The sequence below is a fragment of the Sebastes fasciatus genome, chromosome 15 (genome assembly GCF_043250625.1).
Source record: "Sebastes fasciatus isolate fSebFas1 chromosome 15, fSebFas1.pri, whole genome shotgun sequence".
NCBI lineage: Eukaryota > Metazoa > Chordata > Actinopteri > Perciformes > Sebastidae > Sebastes > Sebastes fasciatus.
Genome location: NC_133809.1, coordinates 19,898,493 through 19,920,456, shown reverse-complemented (window position 1 = coordinate 19,920,456; position 21,964 = coordinate 19,898,493). Strand labels below are relative to the sequence as shown.

Here is a 21,964-nt window from a genome sequence, read left to right as displayed (position 1 = left end):
AGAGCTTTCTAATTTCACTAAACCATAGTCTGTATTTAACAGTTATTTTTCTTCCATCCTGTCAGGTGAACACAGAGACATACTTCTGAGAAACAAAAGCAAATGAAGAACTACAAGAAAGTACTACAAATTATTGTAGCTGTTGTTATACTTATGATAAAAGTAATATAAAGTTCAGTTTTTCAGGCACACCTCATTCCAGTCAATAAAAATGTGGCAGTCTGCCAGCAGACATGATATGCGCAGGGAGCCGTGCAGTTATTTGCAAGGTAAATCAGACAGGTAAATAACGTCAAGGTGGATGCAAATCGCTGTGGAGAGACAATGTTGAGAACCACCTCCCTCAGGTAATAGAAACTGCTGTACAGTTAGGTGGCACTTCAAAGAGATCTAGATGTAGGTTATGGTGAGATAACTTAATCCTTAATAATATACTGCACATTGTCCGTACTCCTCAGGATGTTACCACTGGATTTAAAGCATCGCTGGGTGTTTGTTGCAATCCTGTTCTTTGGGATATTCATCAAGAACAACGAGAGCTCAGGTGAGTGAGTTTCACAAACTCAACACTAATTCTCAACAAAACGGTTTACAGTTTTACAGATTAGCATGTATATCATATTTGTCATTTGTATTTTTTTTATTTATTACAGACACAAATGACACCTGCAGACAAACAAATGTACTGTTTGTCAATGCTGTAGTGTTAAATCAGGAATACCCATCAAGTAAGCTTGACACTGTCAAAAGATAAAGGTTTCCAACTGAAAGTTTAAAAGAAAAGTCGGTAAACATCGGTTTCACATCATTTTTCAGAGGCTGTCTATCACGAGGTCAATGGAAGTAAACTCTGTTTCGCTGTCCACGGAAACAGAACAAATGTAGATGCAGGTAGAGTTACCTAATTATTAGCCTGATTTGAGTCCACTGCAAATAACCGTACAATTGTTTCTCTTGGTCTTTTGATGAATGTGAGTGTAATGTGGTTTGTTTTTTTAGTCTGTTGTCATGAAGGAGATTTCAACTGCAGCGTTGAAATAAAGGGTAGTGAAAATGACTACAAGCTGATCCTGAATAAAGAGACTCTTTCCAAGCAAGATATTGTACTCATGACTGTAGATCTTGAATTCGACTGTATGCCACATACGTTCTACAACACAACTTCAGGTATGACAACCTCCTTGCTTTGTGAATTCTTAAAAAAAGAAACTAGGCTTGGACAGTCAGACTGACTTAATCCAGTCACCTCTCTACTTTACTCTTGTTATTCATTGTACAATTACAAGGTGCTGATGTAAAATAAAATGTAATAACTGGCATTATTGCACAAAGGCTGTTCACACAGACAGTGCCTTTATTAAACAGTACACATTTGCACACAAAAGCAGTGAGAGACTGCCCCCTATTGGTCAAGAAGATACTTACTGAAACAAGTCCCTTTAACCAGTCATCTTATACAACATTTCTTCTGCTGCAGGTTTCCATTTAAACATTCACCAGTGCATGGATAAAGGTAAAATCACAAATCTACCACAGTTCTTACTTTCATATCAGCACACTTTTAACAGCAGTGGTAGCACTCTTAACAATAATGTCATGTTTTAATATGTTTAAGCTACCAAACGTTTTAGATTCAGCCAAAACAGCTTCTGTGGAGAGAGTCGAAACTACGATGAAGACGCCTGCGAAGGTATCATCATTTGTTTATTTGATTATATTATTTAAAATATACCTACGTAAGCATTTTATCTCTAAACCAAAAGAGCATGGTAGTGAAAATCAAATGTTTGTGTATGTATGTGTGTGCACATGTGTGTGTTTTGATATACAGGTTTAGCAGAAACAGAATACATTATCAATGCTAATAAAGGAGGGCATTGTGTGTCGTGTAAGGTACCAGGAGAAAAGCCAGACGTTTCTATTACTATCCCTCCACCTGAGTGCAATAATGGCATTGGTATCAGCCTCGACAAGGCAGCGCAAGTATCAAAATTATCAACGACGACACTATTGGAGTCAACTGCTACATTTCGGTGTGGCGTTGTTTGGAGTTGTGATACTGACTGTAGTTTGCTGGAAAGAAGAAATGATTTAATGTTTGTCATTGCAGAAATATCATGAATAATCTCTTCTCCCTGCTGGAAGAGTTGGGCAATTCCAGCACAGCAGCCATCACAATAGGCCATATTAAAGGGGTGATCACTAAACTCCCTGCCCAAAATCAAACCAACATCAACTTTGGCATTAAAACAAGTGGTGATATAAAAGTATGCCATGATACAAGAGTAAATCACAATAATAAATAGAGTTGAATCACCCTTGTTTTTTTCTAATAATCTTCCTTATTTGTTTTTTTTTGTAGATTCTTGAGGGTAATGATTCTGTGACGGGCTTCTCTCGATCGGTGCGAATCCCTACAGAGGCCATTGTCTTGGCAAAACAAGGAAATGGTTCATTTGCTGCAGCTCTACTTTTTCCAGGAATGCATCCGGTAAAGTTGTCAAGTTTACATAATTACGCATTCACTTTTTTGACAACTGTAATACAAACGTAATGATTTGCATAATTGCATCCCTATCGGAAACTGTTTTTCCCCTGTGCCTGTCATGACTGTGCACGGTATTTCAAACAGGATGACGACAACAGTTTTTATCTCAACAATGAGATAGTGGGAATTGAAATGGGAGCAGAGGTATCCAATCTCTCACATACCATAGACATTCATTACAGAAGTGTGGACAAGGTAAAAGAGATGACTGAGCTAAAAGATATATCGATAGGTTAATAATAACTGGAAAGAAGGAGTATGGTAATTTTTTTGAATTTTTTTTATTCCAATACAGAATGGAAGCATTGCTTCTTGTAGGTCGTGGGATGGAAAAGGTATCGTAAAAAATATTCTTTACAAACTTTACTTTATAATTGCCTTTAAGAAATAAGTTTGTGTAACACCTCCCTCAGCCATTCATGTGAAAAAGACTTTAAAGGAACAGTGTGTAATATTTCAGGGGCTCTATTAGCAGAAATGGAATATAATATTAGTGTATAATCACCTGAAACTAAGAATTGTTGTGTTTTCGTTAGCTTAGAATGAGCCCTTCATATCTACATAGGGAGCAGGTCCTCTTCAAGAAGTCCGCCATGTTGCTCCGTCATGTTTCTACAGTAGCCCAGAACGGACAAACCACACGCCGGCTCTAGAGAGAGCCTTTTCCATTTTTACGTTACCTGAAGGCTACCGTAGTTCTCCGACACACTTGTGAAACTGCGGTAACGTGAGGCACGTGAGTGCAAAACCGTGTTCCTGCCATCTGTTGTCTAACTTCCGTTGCTCCTAAAGTAGTGTTATTATGGCAAGGATGACCTCTGAGCGAGGCAAACAGCGTTATTACGGTTTTGCACTCTGCAGCTAATGTTACCACGGTCTTGGAAAGGGAGGAGTGAGCAGAGGGGTATTCAGTTGGTTGCAATCTGCAACCACACCACTAGATGCCACCAAATCCTACACATTGTACCTTTAAGTACAGTAGCTTCTTCTGCCTTTGTAGGAAAAGAAGCGAACTGGATCACAGATGGCTGTCAGACAAAGGAGACCACAGACAGCATCACATGCCAGTGCTCTCATCTAACTTTTTTTGCAATACTCATGGTAAGATTATTCTATTACAAGTCATTCCAGTTTCATCATTTCACACAATCTAAGATGTCTTTCTCTAAATCAGTCATCCCCACCAAGGAACATAAGCTCTTCAGATTTCAAGTCTCTGACCTACATCACATCAATCGGCTGTGGCCTGTCAATATTCTTTTTGGCGGTGGCTCTCTGCATGCATTGTCTTATCAGGTAAGGAACCACGGGGAGTTTTTAATTCTAACTTGCTGTCTTAAAGGAACAGTGCATAGCATTTAGGGAGATCTATTGACAGAAATTGGAATATAATGTTAATAAGTATGTATCATTAAATATTTTGTTTAGTGTAAAATCACTTCAAAATAAGAATGTGTTTTCGTTAGCTTAGAATGAGCCGTTTATATCTACATAGAGAGCGGGTCCTCTCATGGAACAGGTCGCCATGTTTCTACAGTAGCCCGGAACGGATAAACCAAACCCTGGCTCTAATAAAAGGCCATTCGTGTTGGGAAAGGTTTCAGTTGGTTGCAATCTGCAACCACACCACTAGATGTCGTCAAATCCTACACACTGCACCTTTAAACGCTTTTGCCGACACAAAACTAACTCTCTCCACAGAAAAGTGAAAGCAAGCCAAGCAACTAAGATCTTGATGAACCTCTTCGTTGCCATGCTCACCCTGAACTTGTCCTTCCTGGTAAATGAGAGCATTGCCAAGCTGGGAAACTTTGGCGCGTGCGTGGCGGTGGCAGCAGTCATGCACTACACTATGTTGGCCACGATTACCTGGTTCTTCGTAGAGGCTCTACACTTGTTCTTAATTCTACGGAAGCTCCCTACTGACGTCAAGCATTACATGACGAAGATTTGCATCACAGGATGGGGTAAGAGAACGCAAAACAATTGAGCAATCACATGTACTTAAATTTATAAGCAAAACAAAAATGTGTACACTTTCTTTTTAGTCACACCAGCTGTGGTGGTGATCGCTCTTCTCGCCTCGGGACAATACGATTACATGGTCATTTACACCGATGATGGGAATTCAGCAAAAATGTAAGCAACTCTTACTGACTGCCAAGTCTCATTTCTTATTCACAAAAAGAGATACATATCACTAAGTGCATCGTTATTCCTGATTTTCAGGTGCTGGATCTCTGATGCTGTCGTCCACCAGGGGGTGAATGTCGGTTACTACGCTGTAGTGTTTGTCTTCACCTTTGTCATATTCATCATGACTGTGCGGCAGATTGTTCTCCTTAAACCCGCAGCAGGGAAAGCCCAGGACAACGGCTCCATCAAGACAAACGCTTTCTCCATTATGGCCCTGTTCCTACTGCTCGGTATCACCTGGGCTTTTGCCTTCTTCAGCTACGGACCTATGCTCGTAGCTTCCTACTATATCTTCACCATCCTCAACTCCTTTCAAGGTAGACTTCAAACTCACACAGAGCCATTTGAGCTACAAACTGTCTAGTTTTCATTAAGTACAAATACCCTACTCTACCCTGTTTTTGCAGGTTTCTTCCTGTTCATCTACTATTTCAAATCCAGGAAGATTGTTGGAGGGGAGATGAGAGGAGGAATCCCCACAGTCAGCAGCAGCACATCAAACACAATTGTCACATCTCCATAATGATACCGCATATGCTTCTCAAAGGGGGACAGAAAGTGTTCTGTGCCTGAGATTATTTTGACACAAGAGGGCAGCATTTTATTAGTCAAGCAGTGCCTCTGTTGAATGAGGTGCTGGTAAACTGCTATAAAAAAAAAAAAAAAGTTTCTCATTCTTCCTGACTACCCGGCTAATCTGGATTACATTCATTGAGAAAATTACCAATGAGTCAAGCACTGACAGACGACATGGTGTAATCTCCTGGAAGTCATTTGTGCTGATGACTCAACAGTCTTACTCACTGTGAAACATGCAGTGAATGTTGTGATTCACTCAGAATATATCATAAAACTCCTAAAACAAAGCATCAGTCATATATACGGGAATGCAGATTGTAAATGTTTAGGAAGTCAAAATATGACTGATGTGGTTGTCATATGGAATGAGGATGGAAAAAACAAAACAAGGTGAAAGGAAGTCTTGCCTCTCACACTCTTTACAGTGCTGGGGGCCGAGCAAGCCAGCTAGCGCTTTGCGTGCCTGCAGATAATTACCTTGTGCCTACAGAGAGCAGTATCCACTGTGCGGGGAGCCTTAACTGGCTGACAAGAAATGAGCTCATGGCTACCTATAGTGATAAGAGGCCTGAGGGCAAGCCACTATGTTGAAACTGTTCTCTGAAATACAGCTGTAGTTAACTAGCATTTATACCATTTAATAAATTAAGTGTATCTTGGCAAACTGCATGACGTTAATGACCAGGAGTCATTTGGAATTGTGTACTTTTTGTGTTGTTATCCATTAATCTAGTTTTTCTGTATATACCTGATATGATTAAGATCTGACGTATAAACTATTATTTTTAAAGTAACACAATTGTTCATAACAGATTCAATCTTAAAACATTAACCATGTTATATCATTTTTTGGATATAGATATGCAGATGTCTGCTTTTTTTGCTATTTAAAATTTTTATTTATTTGTTTTTGTGTTCAATTGACCTTAAAAGGAAAAGTCTAATCTTTTATTTAATTATTTGTGATCATAATGGCCTTAATTCAGCATCTCAGGACAATTTATACAGACCAGTGTAATTGCTTTTGTGAATGAAACTGACATTGTATGCAGAAATAAAGTGCAATAAAGTTTAAGGTACCTTGAAGCTGGAGTGGGTAAATTGGAGCAAATAAGATTAAAAAAGTTATTTTTGTATAACGGTCACTATATCCTGACAGTAGTGCATAAGACAGGTAATCTGAAAATAACCATGTGCCTCTGTGTCCTCCAGTGTCCTCCGATGCTCCTAATGGCATCTGCAAGATTTCACAGATCGGAGCAAAACAACCAATCAGAGCCGAGCTGGAGCCTTGCCGTCTATGAGCAGCTGTCAATCACTCGTGAACTCCGATCAAACAGTCAAACTAGGAGGTGCTGATCAAATATTAATCAATATTCTGTTACTGTAATGCCTATTTCTCACTCAGATGTTTTCAGAAACATCTTGTAGTGTACTGTTTAGCTGTCAAATGAAAAAGTTTGTGACCCGGCAGCCATGTAAATACCAAGCACCGCCCACCAGTCTGAACTATCTCATTTTACAGCTAAACATTACACTACAAGACCGTTTGATTGGAGTTTGCGAGTGATTGACAGATTTTTTAAAGCCTGAAAACAGAGCCATGAGGAGGTGCAGAAGTCTAGTTATCTCTCAGAACACTTGAATTACAATATGCTGAAAGGTTATTATGGAATTTTTGCCCAATGATGCCAAAAAAATTCTGCCTACTGCAGGTTTAAATGGACACCAGAGTAGTCTTTACATGCAGAACTCTGGGTATGTAAGGTTGGGGAGTGACATTCAGAAAGCAAAGTCTGTTTATTTGTCCATGACTGATTAATCTTCTAAATGACTGCAGCGTGCCAGCCAAGAACTAGGGTAATGACTGCCATACACATCTGATTTGTGTTGCCCCTAAAAAAGGCCTTTCATGCAGAGCACAGCAGGCTTCTATGGCGTACCTGTGTGTGTCCACGCGTTAGAGCTCTCTAGGTAAACCACAGCAGAGCCTTCATCTAGGAACTGAGATCTCTCTGGTAAATGATGGGGAAACACATTGTAGAATAAATCTCATATTTGACAGGCCAGCATATGGATTTATTTTAGCCAAATATCAACAACACATTCATTTAAAAAAATCAAAAATCAGTTAGCCCACACAGAGATTGTGATTTGAAGTGTTGTTTTACTGCTTTCCTAAAAACATAAATCTAGACATGTACGAAAAGAAACCCTCGTGTCGAGGCTTCTGGGAACATTTAGTCAATCTAAATTATTTCAAAATGAGAAGGGTGAAGAATGTTAAATTTTCACGCTATCCCATAAAACTGTCTGTTACCAGAATGAAAATGTGGCCACCAGAATCAAATGCGAACATGTGTAGAAGTGTTTCTTTTAGTGGAGGGAGGCTGAGAAAGCACTTTTAATTGCTCTGTCTTAAACCACATGTACAGTAGTGGCTTGGAGAAGCACCAACACATCGGCATGCATCGTCAGATTTTTGTAAAACAGCCCAGTGACACAAAACACTCTATGATACTGAAATGAAGGTGAGGGAGATCATGTGTGGATTTCTCTGTATGCTCCTTGGAAAGATGTATAGACGTTACATTCAGCCTAAGCGAGGGAATTATCCTTAAAAAAGTGCAAAATTTCCACTTCTTGGTGGGAGATCATTAGTCTTTAGCAGAACAGGAACAATAATAATAACATTGTTCCTATTCACAGCCAAAGTGTGAATAGGTTTGGTTTTATGATTGGCGTATTTCAGGTGAAGGAATAGAGACATCGCCTTTGCGTGTGTTTTATTAAATGGAGTCTGGACTGAATCCTGGCCTGTAAAAGCCAAATTGCCGATCTCAAATGACCTATAAAGACTTGAGGTCTTGTTCCTGGAACCTTGCGTGTCTGGAGGAAATATGATTAGTCAAATACAGCTACCCATGCACCTAGATGTATCATTTATTTAACTTAATAATAACATACAGCTATATAACTGGCTTTTATCAACTTGGAGTTACTATTAAGATAAAACTTTACCCTTCTCAAGGTTTATGCACCCCTATTTTTCTGTTTTCTTTGGGTCAAGGCAGCCCATTTCCTAGCATCCCCCCTTCTCCCTTCTCCTTTTTCATAAATCCCCAAAATGATTTATTTCCTAGTAACTTTGCTCGTGAAATTGATGTGGACCCGGGGCCTTTGTAGCGTCTGGTTTCCCCGCTGGCTGCAGTAAAATCAGGCTGAGGTCCAGGCGTGGGGCAGCGCTTGCGTGACTGAACGCCCCCCCGCCTCCTTGCATGTCACGACGTGGCCCCCAGACTCAAAGCACTCAGGCTGATAGATTTGAGGGCCCATAGTTAAGTGTGTAGATTTATGATGGGCGGTTGTAGCGTGTCAGAGAAACTGTGTTACTTTTGCAGGGAGCACGAAATGAGGCCTCTTCCTAAAGGAAAACGGGGAGAGAACTGGGAAAAAAAAAAATCCAAGGTGCTTTCAGGTTACTGGCCGTGACTTGGGAAACTCTCCAAACAACACGCCGCCACGCAATTCGGGAGGGGTAGCCAGATGGCTGCATGCACAGCACTTGACTGAGACGAACTGTCTCGCCTGAGTCCTGGAAGTCGGCTCTTGCTCTGTGCTGTTCATCAAGATCTTTCATCAGGTGGGGTGAGAATGGAGGGGTCACGAAAGGGGAGAAAAAGGAAGGGAGGGGGAGATGACCGAGGGCACGACCCGTTGAAACATTTAGATTGATAACTTGACCTCTGGATTTCAAGCGTCTCCTCCCTACAGTTGCCTGTCTCCCCTTCTCACGTCATGTGCAGCGGCAGGAAGGATCATTCCCCTTCACGTCACGTAATGGGGTTCTTTTTGTCCCCTCGTGACCTTAGCGGCTCCTCATCACTCACTCAGCGCCGTGTAAAGCAGCCTGATAAAAGTGGAGAAAGCTAAACAACTCTCACACCATCAGATCTGTCCAGTAAATTCCACCAGATTTATCACAATCCCTCTGTCGTGCAGCTGACACGTACAAGTATGGGGTTTTGTTGCACATTTTGCATGCAACAATGCAAAACATTTTGTGGTTATTTTTGTTCAACCATCAGAAAGGACAAATAATAATAGAAACAAGATGAGAATTTATGATATTTGTTACTATGCACTGTTTGAATAAAACCACTAGCAAAGTAACCTTCAGTGGCAGCGGGAAAAGTTGTATTTCACAGTTGCCACAGAGCTTTAAGAGCCGGGAGAATAAATAAAAGCAGTTGTCAGCATCTAATATGGACAACACATGCAATAAATCTCTCAAATGGATTTCATTTATATGTTACATACGTATACATGTCATTATATCATCGTTGGTTCTTAGCAGTCATTACTGCCAGCATTTCACTGTGAAGTATTTCCTCATTCAAGCAGGATTTAAACAGACCTCATAACTACCAGTTTGGTCCCACACTTAAGAGACATGAAAGCGTATGGTTAAGAAGCTAAAGCCGTCTGGATTCACTCATACTGCGCCTAGTTTGCTTGCTATTGACTTGGCTGTCGTTTGGCCTTTAAAATTCACACTTGGTGAAGTTGTGGTATTTGCTTCACACAAATGGTGCAGGCTTTCCCACAACGATGAGGAGTTTACTACAGGGACTGATTCACCCGCTGTTTTAATGCTACACAATCACAAAATCTTCACAGGTAGAAAATGAGCACCTGGTTTGCCTGCTAAACGGCATCTTATAGTATAAGTTTTCTATAGTGGCTGCGGTTAAAGTTGTTAAAATCTCCAGTCTGTTGTGGTACCAAAACATGTAAATTAAAAAAATTTTTGATTTCATTCCCATCTAACAAGTTTCTGAGCAAGTCATTTCTTTTTCTAAGTATCTGGTGTGGACCAGAAACATTTCAAATATGAAGTGACATTTGCCAAAAAAAAAAAAAAAACTAATTTTGTTTCGTTTTTTACGGCCTCCAACTTTACTGTTTTAGTTCACTCACCACTCTCAACAACCTTTTTTCTAGCAGCAGCAGGCAGCTGTTTTCAGCACAAAAAAGCTCTAATATTCCCACTGTACAATACCTCACCAAAATGGCAAAAAATGCATTTAGCAGCTAAAGAGTCTGATATTTCTCTCAGGAGTTGGTGGAGACCAAAACAGAGCTAAAAGTGAATATTGGACTGAACTTTTAAAGGTGAAAATATGTCAATGTTGTGTTTAAAACTTGTATCTGCTGCCCCCTAGTGGCCAAAAAATCAATTAGAAAAGGATTAAAGGTCCTAGTAGGATCTAGCGGTATCTAGCGGTGAGGTGAGGAGATTGCAACCAACTGTGCCAAATGTGTTGGAGAGCTACGATGGCCGATGCGAAAAACACGAATGTCCCTCTCTAGAGCCATTTGGAGCAGAGCCAGTGCGTAGTGTGTGTGTGTGTGTGTGTGTGTGTGTGTGTGTGTGTGTGCGTGGGAAGTGAGTGGTGAAGCAAGAGAGAGAGACAGCGGCGGAAAATTTAACAGCGTTTGGTTTGTCTGTTCTGGGCTACTGTTGAAACATGGCAGTGAAACATGGCAGTGCAACATGACAGTGCAACATGGCAGACTCTGTAGATATAAACGGCTCATTCTAAGGTAACAAAAACACAAATATTCTTATTATCAGGTGATTACACACTAAAAAAACATACTTATTAATATTATATTACATTTTTGCCAATAGATCTCATTTTAATTGCCACACACTGGTCCTTTAAAGTTAGTTATAAAGTTTTAAAGGTTAGTTTAAAGTTGTGTTATGACTCTATTGTGGAGAAAATGATCATGTTTTCTTTTTGTGGCAAACCCAAAAGGAGGAGAGTGTGTATGAGTATGTGTTTTTGTGCCTCAAGTCTACATGTGCATATGTGCATGTCTATGGCATATGTGCATCCTGAGCCCGCAGGGATCTGATTTCAGTTAAGCAGACTGTTTCAGACTGTTGCCCAAGCATGATAAACTCTGTCTGTTTCCTCTTTCCCTCTCCGTAGGGAGCCTTTAATCACCCTATAGCGCTTCCCTCCACACATCCAAGTGTGAGAATTTATTCCTCTGTGCAAATAAATGAACTAACATCACGTGAGCAGAAAGCATCCAGTCTCGTGCCAATCCTAATCAAATCTTGTTTGTATCTGTGTGTTTGCATTTGGGTTAGTGGCAGTTTAATGTGAGGGACCACCAGAAACGTTTGTTTCCTGGAGCAGCAGAGGAAGGTTGTTTTTTCATCTCCTCCATGTCTCTTGTTTGTCATTTATGGCAGTCTCAGAACATAAGGATGTGGCTCTTCCAAGTCATTCGTGTGTTGTCCCAATATGTGGTCCAGCTCTTTCACAAAATGGTATTGGACAAACCGCACAATTCATGCTTGATGAGTGTTCATTGGAGGCAAATAAATCTTCTTAACATGCTGCTTTGAAAGTGTCCGTTAAGTACATGCAATGAAAGACTTCTTTTTTTTACCCCTGTGATGCAGCCGTTGGTCAATAATAACATGTTTAAAAAATCATCATGTGAGAATTTCACAACTCTGTGCCCGGGAATATAAATTATACGGACTCAAGAGACCAAAGAGCGGCGTGACTCGGTGGGCTCCTTCCTGTTCCACGGCTCCTCGTTAGAGACGAGTGTCTGTGTTTACTGCTAAAGCATGACTTCCAGCTTCCAGACCCAGACAGCTCCAAGTGATTCCATCCCAGCAGAGGTATCGACTGAAGTGGTGGCAGAGGTTAATCTGGAACATACTTGTGACTATGTTGGGCTGTGTTATCCTGCTGTCCTGACATCCTGCTTGATTTATGGGCCTCATCTTGCTGCTGTTCACCATGTCTCTTCTCTGACTTAAAGGATTAGCGGGAAGTGACGTCAGCTGAAGTTTCCTGCTTCTCTGTCCATGCTCAGAATTTCCGTGTGTCAAGGTGTCCATATGTAGGTGTGCTTTAACCTGCAACCGGTGAAATTAGACGCCTCTGTTTCAAGATAGAACTATTTTAAGGTCCCATCTCATCACGCTGATGTGTTGAGCTAATGATAGTCCGATAAACACTGTGGAGAGTAAAATCAACACAACCAGAAAAACTCCATCCAGAGAATTAGGACCACATGTGTTTACATGCTGTTTACTCCTGCTCTCAGTGTCTTTATTTATTTAGTTATTGCAACACCTAAAGTAGCCTAATGCCTGTGAGTGATGAGTGCTCTTGTGCCTACTTGCGGGTTTCATTTCCTGAAGTTGTTGAATTGCCATTGGTGTCCAACAAGAAGAAACTCAAGACCAGTAAATCAGGGATAAGAAGACCATAGATATTTTAGAGCGAGTGCCGTATCCCCAGGGATTACGTCCATATTGGATAATTTCGCACCTCATGATTTACATCCAATGCCGACATTCAGGATTGTCCAATAAAGACGTTCTTGTCTGGCGTCGATATTGTTGAATGAAACACAGGTGGTCAATCGATTTGGGTTGATTGGGGCTGAATCAGCTGAGTTGTGACACTGGAGGACCAAATTGGCCAAATGTGTCTGCCAAAATTGCATGGGTTCTTGGGATGGCTAAATCAGGTCCACTTAACAGCACTTGGCTAGTTTTAAAACAGTATCAGCAGCAGTTCTGGTGCATTATTCATCACCGGTCTGGCTTAAATCTTGAAACAAGCTACTGGGTCAAGTAATTTTGTCTACCAGGGAAACGATGTATAAGTAAATACCACAAATATTTTGATTCATTTTTCAAACGCTTAAACCTTTAAGCAATTAAAACATTTTTAATGTAATTTTAGAATTAAAGGTGCAGTATGTAGGATCTGGCGGCATCTAGTGGTGAAGTTGCAGATTGCAACCAACTGAAATTTCTCCTGTGTGCCAATGCCAAGCGTGTTGGAGAGCTACGGTGGCCGATACAAAAAAAACAAAAATGCAAATGGCCCTCTTTAGAGCCAGTGTTTGATTTCTCCGTTTTGGGCTACTGTAGAAAAATGAAGAACGGCTCCGTGAAGAGAGGACCTGCTCTTATATAGATATAAACGTCTCATTCTAAGGTAACAAAAAATACAACAATTCTTATTTTCAGGTGATTATACACTAAAGAAAACATACTTATTAATATTATGTTCCAATTTCTGCCAATAGATCCTCCGAAATGCTACGTTCTTTCAAAACAAACTTGTTCAGTGCAATGTCCTTTATCGTTAATTAACAAACACAAACATACACACAGAAGGGCTATGACAACTATTTATCATTGTCATTCATTCATTCATTCATTCATTCATTCATTCATTCCACAGACGTCTTTACTTCTACTGCAGGATAAGTTACACAAGAACACAAGAAAAGAGTTTTAAAATCAAATTGGAGTGAAGTTTCGGATAAGGTTGATGTTCAGTTAATCAGCACAACTCAATGTGTGACTGTGTTTGTAATGTGATTAAGTAGCTTCAAAGTTAAAGTTTTACTCCCCCCTGTATCATCACAGTGTGTGATGGGACTGCATAGAGGTTCAGCAGCGAGTGCGGGAGAAGCCTTTAAATGCGATCTCCTCGCATGAACCCTATTTTGCAGATTCGTGTTAGTCCTGTCCCATCGCCTCTGTCTAAATTTGTATACCCACTCAGAATACAATAGAGGAAATTTGGCAGGAGAGAGGATGTGCAGAGACATGAAGGTTAGCGTGAGCATTTGTTGGATTACTTCACTGGGAACAAGTGAAATCTCCACACGCTCGATGCCACAATCCTCCTGCTCCCTTTTCTCCGTCACTCTCTGTGGACAGTGAACTCTGCGTGACCTGCCTGTGCATGTCATTCCTCAAAAGCAGTTACACTGGGGCATATTTCCCTTTGACCAGGCATGGATGTCACACACTCAGATATAGCAGCCACACATGCAAAGCACAAAGCTCTTTAAGCTGCTCATCCCACCACCCCTCACTCAGATTGTCTCCGCACACACACACCAACACCTCTGCCATTGCTCCACTTGAGATAACCCCTCCGTGAGCGTGGTCAAAATGCGCCTTTCACACGGGCGGCTCGCCAAAGTAAATAAACCAGCCACATGCCAGCTAACGAGGGCATGAACAGGGTCAGAGGGGGGGCTCGCCGGGAGGTGCCGGGAGTGACAGAGGGAGGGACATGGTCACGCAAAGAAAACAAGCCCAGCAAGAGCCAGCCAGCCTTCTCACGCAGGGGCCCAGACATGTGTCTTGTCATGCAACAGCCACCCCATCAACCCAAATTAGGGCTGACGGAGGTAATAAAGCGAAGGAGCAAAAAGTGAGGAGAAAGTGAGGAGAGGAGCAATCCATTCCGTCTCCTCGGAGAGTGTAAAAGTGAGAGGGAGGATATATTGTTCACCTTTTGGAAGAGTCTTGCGAAACAACTCTGGTGACCTCAGTGAACCTCAGTGAACCTCAGTGGCAGGCTGTCTGAGCCATCACATCCGTCTGTCTCACACACACACCATGTCCTCAGTTAACCTTCAATGAAAAGGAAACTTCAGGAACGCAAGGATCTGTCTCATCAATATTCTTAAAAGCTATATGGAAAACTATGGAAAACTATGGAAAGGTCCATTTACTTGGCCACATGCAGGTACTCTATATCCAATAACAAAAGGTGTACAGTGGAGATGTCTGCTAAATATGAGTTACAAAAAAGGAGAGCTGAACATTTCTTCAACCTGCTTCATGTTCACTCTCAACAATCATCAGAGAACATGTAGGAGAAAAATCCCAAGCTGCCCAGTCACGCTTCTTGCAGTCCCCACGTGGTATCTCCGTAGCCTCTGTAGCCACGACATCTTTGAGGAGGCGCCCATAAGCTACAGTGTAGCTATGGGGGTGGCATGCTTCGTTTATGTAGCTACTTCTCAACCCCTTAACACAGAACTATACATTCACATTTAAGACATGTGTCATGCTTGGACTCTTCTACACTCTTTTTCCATCCACAGTGGCTGGAAGACCGGAGCAACGGAAGGCTTGGAAACATTGTGGACATGTTGCCAATAAGGATGTGCGCAATTAGTCGACTATTCGATTAAACGTTGCTACCCTCGCTAGTCGGCACCAGAAATACTATTCAGTCACTCATGAATCACTTCCACCCAATCCTCTTTCTGAAATAGCCGCTGGGTTCAACAGTCGGTCTGGTTTTCATATTGATTTCAGCGGAATTTAAAATGCTATTTGGTTATTGAAAAAATGTGATTTCAAACAATTTCAAACGGCTCTTATGATATACTCAATATTTTTTGGACAATGTGTAACCTTATAGATTAAATGTGCCCTAATTCTTACTTTTAGTTGTTGACTAGTCTAAGTTTAAACTTCTGTTTAAAGGTCAGGGAAATTTGTTGTTAAGAACATCCCTTGTTACCAATATAAGACTAATACATATAAGACACAATCACTCAGTATACCACAGTTGGAAATCCCTCTGACTGCTCTAAAGCCCCTATAGAGTTGCTCAGAGTATTAAGGGTCATTAGTTCACCTCAGTTGCATGTCTTCAGTCTGTGGGAGGGGACCAAAGAACACGAAGAGGCAAACTCACACAGAAAGGAGCCAGGCTGACATTCAAAGACAAGACCACTTTTGGGGTGATGTGGAAACCACTGAGCAATTCCATAAATAATAGTTGCAATGCCATTCACAAGACATAATGTTAGTAAAAAAAGGTAATTGTGTCCATTTTCCCTGATCATAGTGAGATAAACCCACGACCCCTGGACGTCTTTAGTTTGTAAACAAATACAATCATCCAAGAAGCAGGAGATCATTGATGAGGCCAGCTTCCTCCCACTGAGAGGCAGCCAGTCTGATGGTCTGAGGAAGAATATGTCAGCTAGCATAGGTGGTCTGTGCCAGATGTGAGGTATAGGGTGCCTCTTGGCCTCTGAGTGAGCATATGGAATACATTGTGCGTGAGGGACTCCTCCGAGACTGTTCTCTCTTAAGCTATTTGGGTTGTGAGGCAGCCCCCGCTTTTCCCTACAGAAACTGTGGGATTTGGAAATGTATCACCTTCGGTTGAGGGTGCAACAAGGAAAAGGGGGCAGCAGAGCCTGTCGGGGGATAGAAGGGTAAGAAGGTCAAACTTCAAGGTTGTTTGTGTCTGGGTCTGCCTCCATGGGAAGCCTGGGGATGGTCGGACACAACGTTATCCGGAGGCCTACACTTAACAAAATGTCTATGTTAATTTATTACATGGGAATAACATGACCTCTTTATTTGGCCATCTCTGTATTTTTCACAAAATACGGGCCTCAGTCTTCACATCTGCGTCAAATGCAGCTCCTCCCTGAGGTTCCTATAATAATGTCAATGAATTATCAAAGCATATCGAATGGAAAGGAAAGGCATATCATCCCATATGAAATGCAGGGCCAGCATCGGTCTTCATTGCACATGACTGTGAAATTGTTCCCAAACAATGACCGAGCGCCACTCGCTCATTCTATGCCTGCAGGGCCCGTTTAAAACACCGTTTAAAAAAAACCCACCGTTCCCTGCTGAATGAACTTTTTTTTTAGAGGTCTGTTCCGCAAATTAGCAGGAATCTGACAAAGGACTTCTTCAAGCTCTCCACTAATAATTTACTACCACCTCCTTCCACTCTGTCCACTCCACTCAAGAAAGATGTAGAACAAGTCAAATATTGAGCGTATATCCATCTGGAAGCTACATACATGATGCGTAGTGTGTTGGGACTACCATGATCGACAGTAGATACTCTTTGCCCATGTCAGTTTCGAAATTCTCCGCTCGAACAATGGCTATTAGTCTGCTAACAGCTTTGTGTTTACATTCCCCCATAAATGACTGTAGCACCGAAAAGAACACGCCTTATATAGACAAAATCCACTGAGTGTAGCATTTGAACTTGTCTCATACCTAAACAAAGTACATGGGCGAGATACAATCACTGTAAATGTATTTTTTTTTCTCCAGCATGAAATTCCTGAGACTCTCAGGCTGACTATACATGAAAGGGAAGGTATGATATAAGAGCTTTAATAGTGCTGGCAGACCTTGATACACAAACAGCATGTGTCTTTGTCTACTTGGATGGTTGCTTGAAATCATCCTTGTGTCTGCTTGCACTGCATAAAAACATATGCATAAATACTGTATGCATGTCTGTACTTGTTTTAGCCAAACAGCTGAACAGGTCAATGGTTCCAGGTTATTTCCACAAGGGCCGGGCCACAGGGTGCGCTGCAGTCTGACTGCGAGGCCGATAGGGACTCCAGAGCAGCTGGGACTTGAGAATGCGCCCGAGTGAAATTAAGCCTGGAGACTCTGTGGTGATTTGTATGAAATGATGCTATAGGATACGTTACAGAAATTGCATTTATCAAGTAAATAGAGTTGTCTTTTGTATCCCAGACTTAATAGTCAGATGTCACACCTCTACAAGAGCCAGACTTAATAAAAAATGTCTGCGTTGAGTCATCTAATTGATCCAGGTTGCAGTAATGATGTCAGCTTAAAGGTCCAGTGTGTAGGATCTGGCGGTATCTAGCGTTGAGATGAGGAGATTGCAACCAACTGAAGCCTCTCCTGTGTGCCAAGCGTGTCGGAGAGCTACGGTGGCCAACGTGAAAATACAAATGGTCCTCTCTAGAGCCATTTGGAGCAGAGCCAGTGTGTAGAGTGTGTGTGTGTACGTGGGAAGTGAGTGGTGAAGCAAGAGAGAGAGCAGTTTGATTTGTCCATTCTGGGCTACTCTTGAAACGTGGCGGTGCAACATGGCGGACTCCGTGGAGAGAAAAATACTTTATATACATGCTTTTGATGTTATATTCCATTTCTGCCACTAGATCCCCCTAATTGTTACCCACTGGTTCTTTAAAAAACGCTTTTCTAAGTCATACATGAGAGTAGTTTAGCTGTGTTGCTCAAGAGAGCAAACTAGTAGTACCAAGACGACAAGAAGAAGGAAGACAATATGAAATATCTAGGATTAATTTGTTACTTGTGAATCAGAGGATGTTGTTTAATATTCTTAATCACCACCAATGCAAAAGCAACAAGAGAACAAAAGGTCTTAAGGGCAGACAGATTCCTCAAATAAATCATTTCAGAGCCTCACTTTGCTGTTCTCTGTCTTTGTGCAGAGTTCTGACCCTTGGCCGTCTGTCACCTAAAGCCAAATATGACAATTCTCACTTTTGGAGAGCACCAGAGGGCAAGAGGCTGCTGGAAGTTGTGTCATCTCCAAGGATCACACTGTTATTTTTACGTCAGCTTGCCCCGAGAGCTGTAATCACTCTCTCTGTATTCGTGGACAGAAGTATAAACACTTCAGCAGCTTGCTCCAGAGATCTCTGCTCCTCAAGCAGCAGCGAGGACAGTATTGAATGTCTGCAGCTCATATGAGAGAGTCGGTCTCCTCAGCCCTCAGTAAGTGAAAGCTGGAGCTGAACAAATAAAGTTGAACTGAGTTGACAACCATTCAACGTTTTAGAGACAGTTTCCCTCACTGAATCAATACCAATCATAAATGAGGGAGCATAGATAAATAGAAGCAGGTGAGTCACACAAAAGACTTTAAGCTTTGAGACAACTGAAATGTCAATCAAGCAAGAGGAGCTGCACCAGTGGAAGGAAGATGGCTTTAACCGTACATTCTGAGTATTTCGAAAACCACCGTCACAATGCAGAAAAATGACAAGAGTTGGCAAAACTCTAAAGCAGATGGCAGTAGTCATGATTTAAAGCAATTTAAATAATTCCCTGGTCTTGGTAAAGACTCCACAGTAATTGCTTCACAATTTACTATCCCAGATACGCAGGGCTGTGGTGGGCACATGGGGTGTGTGGTACAGCCTAATATAAGGCCACACACACTTATTGCACAGAAAACAATGACTTTAAAGCAGCAGTGGGTAGAAATGGAGCAAATATGATTACAAAAAAATAATTTTTATAAAACAGTCACTATATCCTGACAGTAGTGCATGAGAAAGGTAATCTGAAAAATCATGTGCCTCTGTGTCCTCCGGTGCTCCTAATGGCATCTGCGAGATTTCACAGACCGAAGGAAAACAACCAATCAGAGTCGAGCTGGAGCCTTGCTGTCAAGCTGCCGTCTATGAGAGCCGGCTGTCAATCACTCGTGAAGTCCAGTCAAACGGTCAAACTAGGCAGCGCTGATCAAATATGAATCAATAATCTGTTACTGTAATGCCTATTTCTCACCTCAAATGTTTTCAGAATCATCTTGTAGTGTACTGTTTAGCTGTAAAATGAGAAAGTTTGTGACCCGGCAGCCATGTTGAGATCAGTTGAGGAAATACCAAGCACCGCCCACCAGCTGGAGCACAGCCAATAGGAACGCTCTCTCTGAAATGACCTGTGATTGGCAAAAGTCTCCTGTCAGCCTGAAAACAGAGCCATGAGGAGATGCAGAAGTCTAGTTTTCTCTCAGAACATTTGAATTACAATATGCTGAAAAGTTATTATGGAATTTTTGCCAAATGATGCCAAAAATATACTGCCTACTGCCACTTTAAGTGTTTGTTTTGTGTGTATATATTTCTGTTTTTTAACCCTTACTTATATTCTTAACATATTTTATTCTTTCCCATTTGCCAATATTTTTTTTAAAGTATGGCTGAATTAAATCACAAAGAAAGCATTTTTTTCCCTGTTCTTATATTGCAATGATACATGTGTACCATGAGACTATACAGCAGGGCTCATCAGGGCCCAGGACAGTGGATGAACTCTGCCCTCTGAGGTCTCTGTCCCGCTGCCGTGGCGATACCACCGGCTCATCTGCAGAATTGGAGCAGCGAAGGGGGGTAACCCGACCGCTCGCTGACCCCGCTTCATTTTCAGGATACTATAATGCACCGAGTTGCTCAAGTGGAACATATGGAGGTGCAAAAGAGAGGGAATCACGGAACATTATACGCCCAATTACACAATGAGAAGAGCAACCCGCTGGTAGTATCCATACTGCACGTAATGTTCAGTGTGCCTGTGGCTGGGGCTCAATCAGACCAGCTCAGCCTCCCCACCTGCAGGGATCCCACCCTGGGAGAGTCTGTCTCAAAGAGAGACAGACACAAAACAGCTCATAAATATGCGAGTCAGTAAAAAAGTATGGAGAAGAAACAGGAACATTCTGTGTCATACCCAAAATAATAATAATAAAAAAAAAAACTTCATCGTCCTATCTGAGCAGATGCTCTACAGATGATTTCTGGGGTATAAAGAGACTAAATGCTTTCCTGGTGAACCATTTCAAAGCATACTGAAAGTTTTGCATTGTATTGCAAGAGTAAACACACCAACATTATGCATGACAACATCTCAACTTCCCCAGTTGTCACGAGAATAGCAAGTTGTGTTCGTTCTCACTCAACAGGGCTCAGGAGTGCAATGACTTGCCAAATCATGACACAAACTTTACCCTGAATAACCTGAACAGAGAAAGACTTGCATTCATGTGCACAGAAATAGCAGAATTTTGAATAATTGTAATAGAAGTCCAAGCAATAGATATTTTAATACTCATTGTGGTGAACTACACTAGTAGTAGCATTTATTTATTTATCATTTAACATGTTTTTGGATAAATACTGAATAAACTGCATTGAAATCAAAAAGATGGGCTATAAAATGTCCAGTATTTGGTTGTGTTCTCTAAATGAGATTTGAGGAAGTAACACAAACAATTACTGTGACTGTAAATCCTTTCTTTAACTGTTCATTTTAGTTATAAAAATCCCTGATTAGCGTTCATTTGGTGCTACTGGAATACTACATGTAACTTCTATATAGGGCTGCAACTAACAATTTTCATCGTCGATTAATCTGTTGATTATTTTCTTGATTAATCGATTAGTTGTTTGGTCTATAAAGTGTCAGAAAATGGTAGAAAATGTCGGTCAATGTTTCCCAAAGACCAAGATGACGTCCTCAAATGTCTTGCTTTGTCCACAACTCAAAGATATTCAGTTTACTGTCATAGAGGAGTAAAAAAATAAATAAAAAAATTCACATTTAAGAAGCTGAAATCAGAGAATTTCGCCTCAAACCGATTAATCAATCATGAAAATAGTTGGCGATTAATTCAATAGTTGACAACTAATCAATTAATCGATTAATTGTTGTGTCCTAACTCATTAAATTCCATCTTAGTTTGATCAGAAGTAATGAATAATGGACATAGCTCATTAATTCTTGGCTTTGGGAATTGACAGTTTATTCTAAAATTATAAGCAACATGTAGGATTAAGCCCCGTTTTAAAACCCTTTTTTTCATGCTACCCCTTCCACAGTCTACAAGGTGCAGGCAATTTAATATGCCAGCAGGACTGCAGGTGCAGCAGCAACAAGTGGAGTCAGTTGTTGGTGTAGATTTTGTATTAATGACTAACATACCGTACATACTGACACACAACAAGACCTTATGCAAAGACGCCGTGCAGGATCTACAATAGACAACATGGAGTAAAAACCTACTTTATATATAATGGATATAATTAAAGTGACCTGCTATAACATTCAAACAACGCTGGATTATAACTAATGACAGCAAGAAAGAAGTGAAAAAGAGTGTCGAGCGAGGCAGTAGCTGTATCTCTGGAAAATCAATTTGAGTACTTTGTCCCAGA

At 41.1% G+C, this 21,964-nt stretch overlaps 1 protein-coding gene across 2 annotated transcripts; it reads left to right on the top strand.

The window, feature by feature from the left end:
* Window positions 1-280: 280 nt before the first annotated feature.
* Window positions 281-6,402, top strand: LOC141783826 (adhesion G-protein coupled receptor G2-like). Of its 2 annotated transcripts, XM_074661357.1 has the most exons (16): window positions 281-544; window positions 654-728; window positions 817-891; window positions 1,000-1,167; window positions 1,478-1,513; window positions 1,616-1,690; window positions 1,832-2,267; window positions 2,363-2,491; window positions 2,633-2,743; window positions 2,844-2,883; window positions 3,549-3,649; window positions 3,723-3,844; window positions 4,250-4,515; window positions 4,597-4,687; window positions 4,778-5,061; window positions 5,152-6,402. In XM_074661357.1, the coding sequence occupies exons 7-16, from the start codon at window positions 2,118-2,120 to the stop codon at window positions 5,265-5,267; spliced, it is 1,410 nt and encodes a 469-aa protein (XP_074517458.1). In that variant the 5' UTR covers window positions 281-544; window positions 654-728; window positions 817-891; window positions 1,000-1,167; window positions 1,478-1,513; window positions 1,616-1,690; window positions 1,832-2,117; the 3' UTR covers window positions 5,268-6,402. The 2 variants fall into 2 exon arrangements, with proteins under 2 accessions (XP_074517458.1, XP_074517459.1); XM_074661358.1 differs by having other exon boundaries at window positions 1,616-2,267.
* Window positions 6,403-21,964: the final 15,562 nt, after the last annotated feature.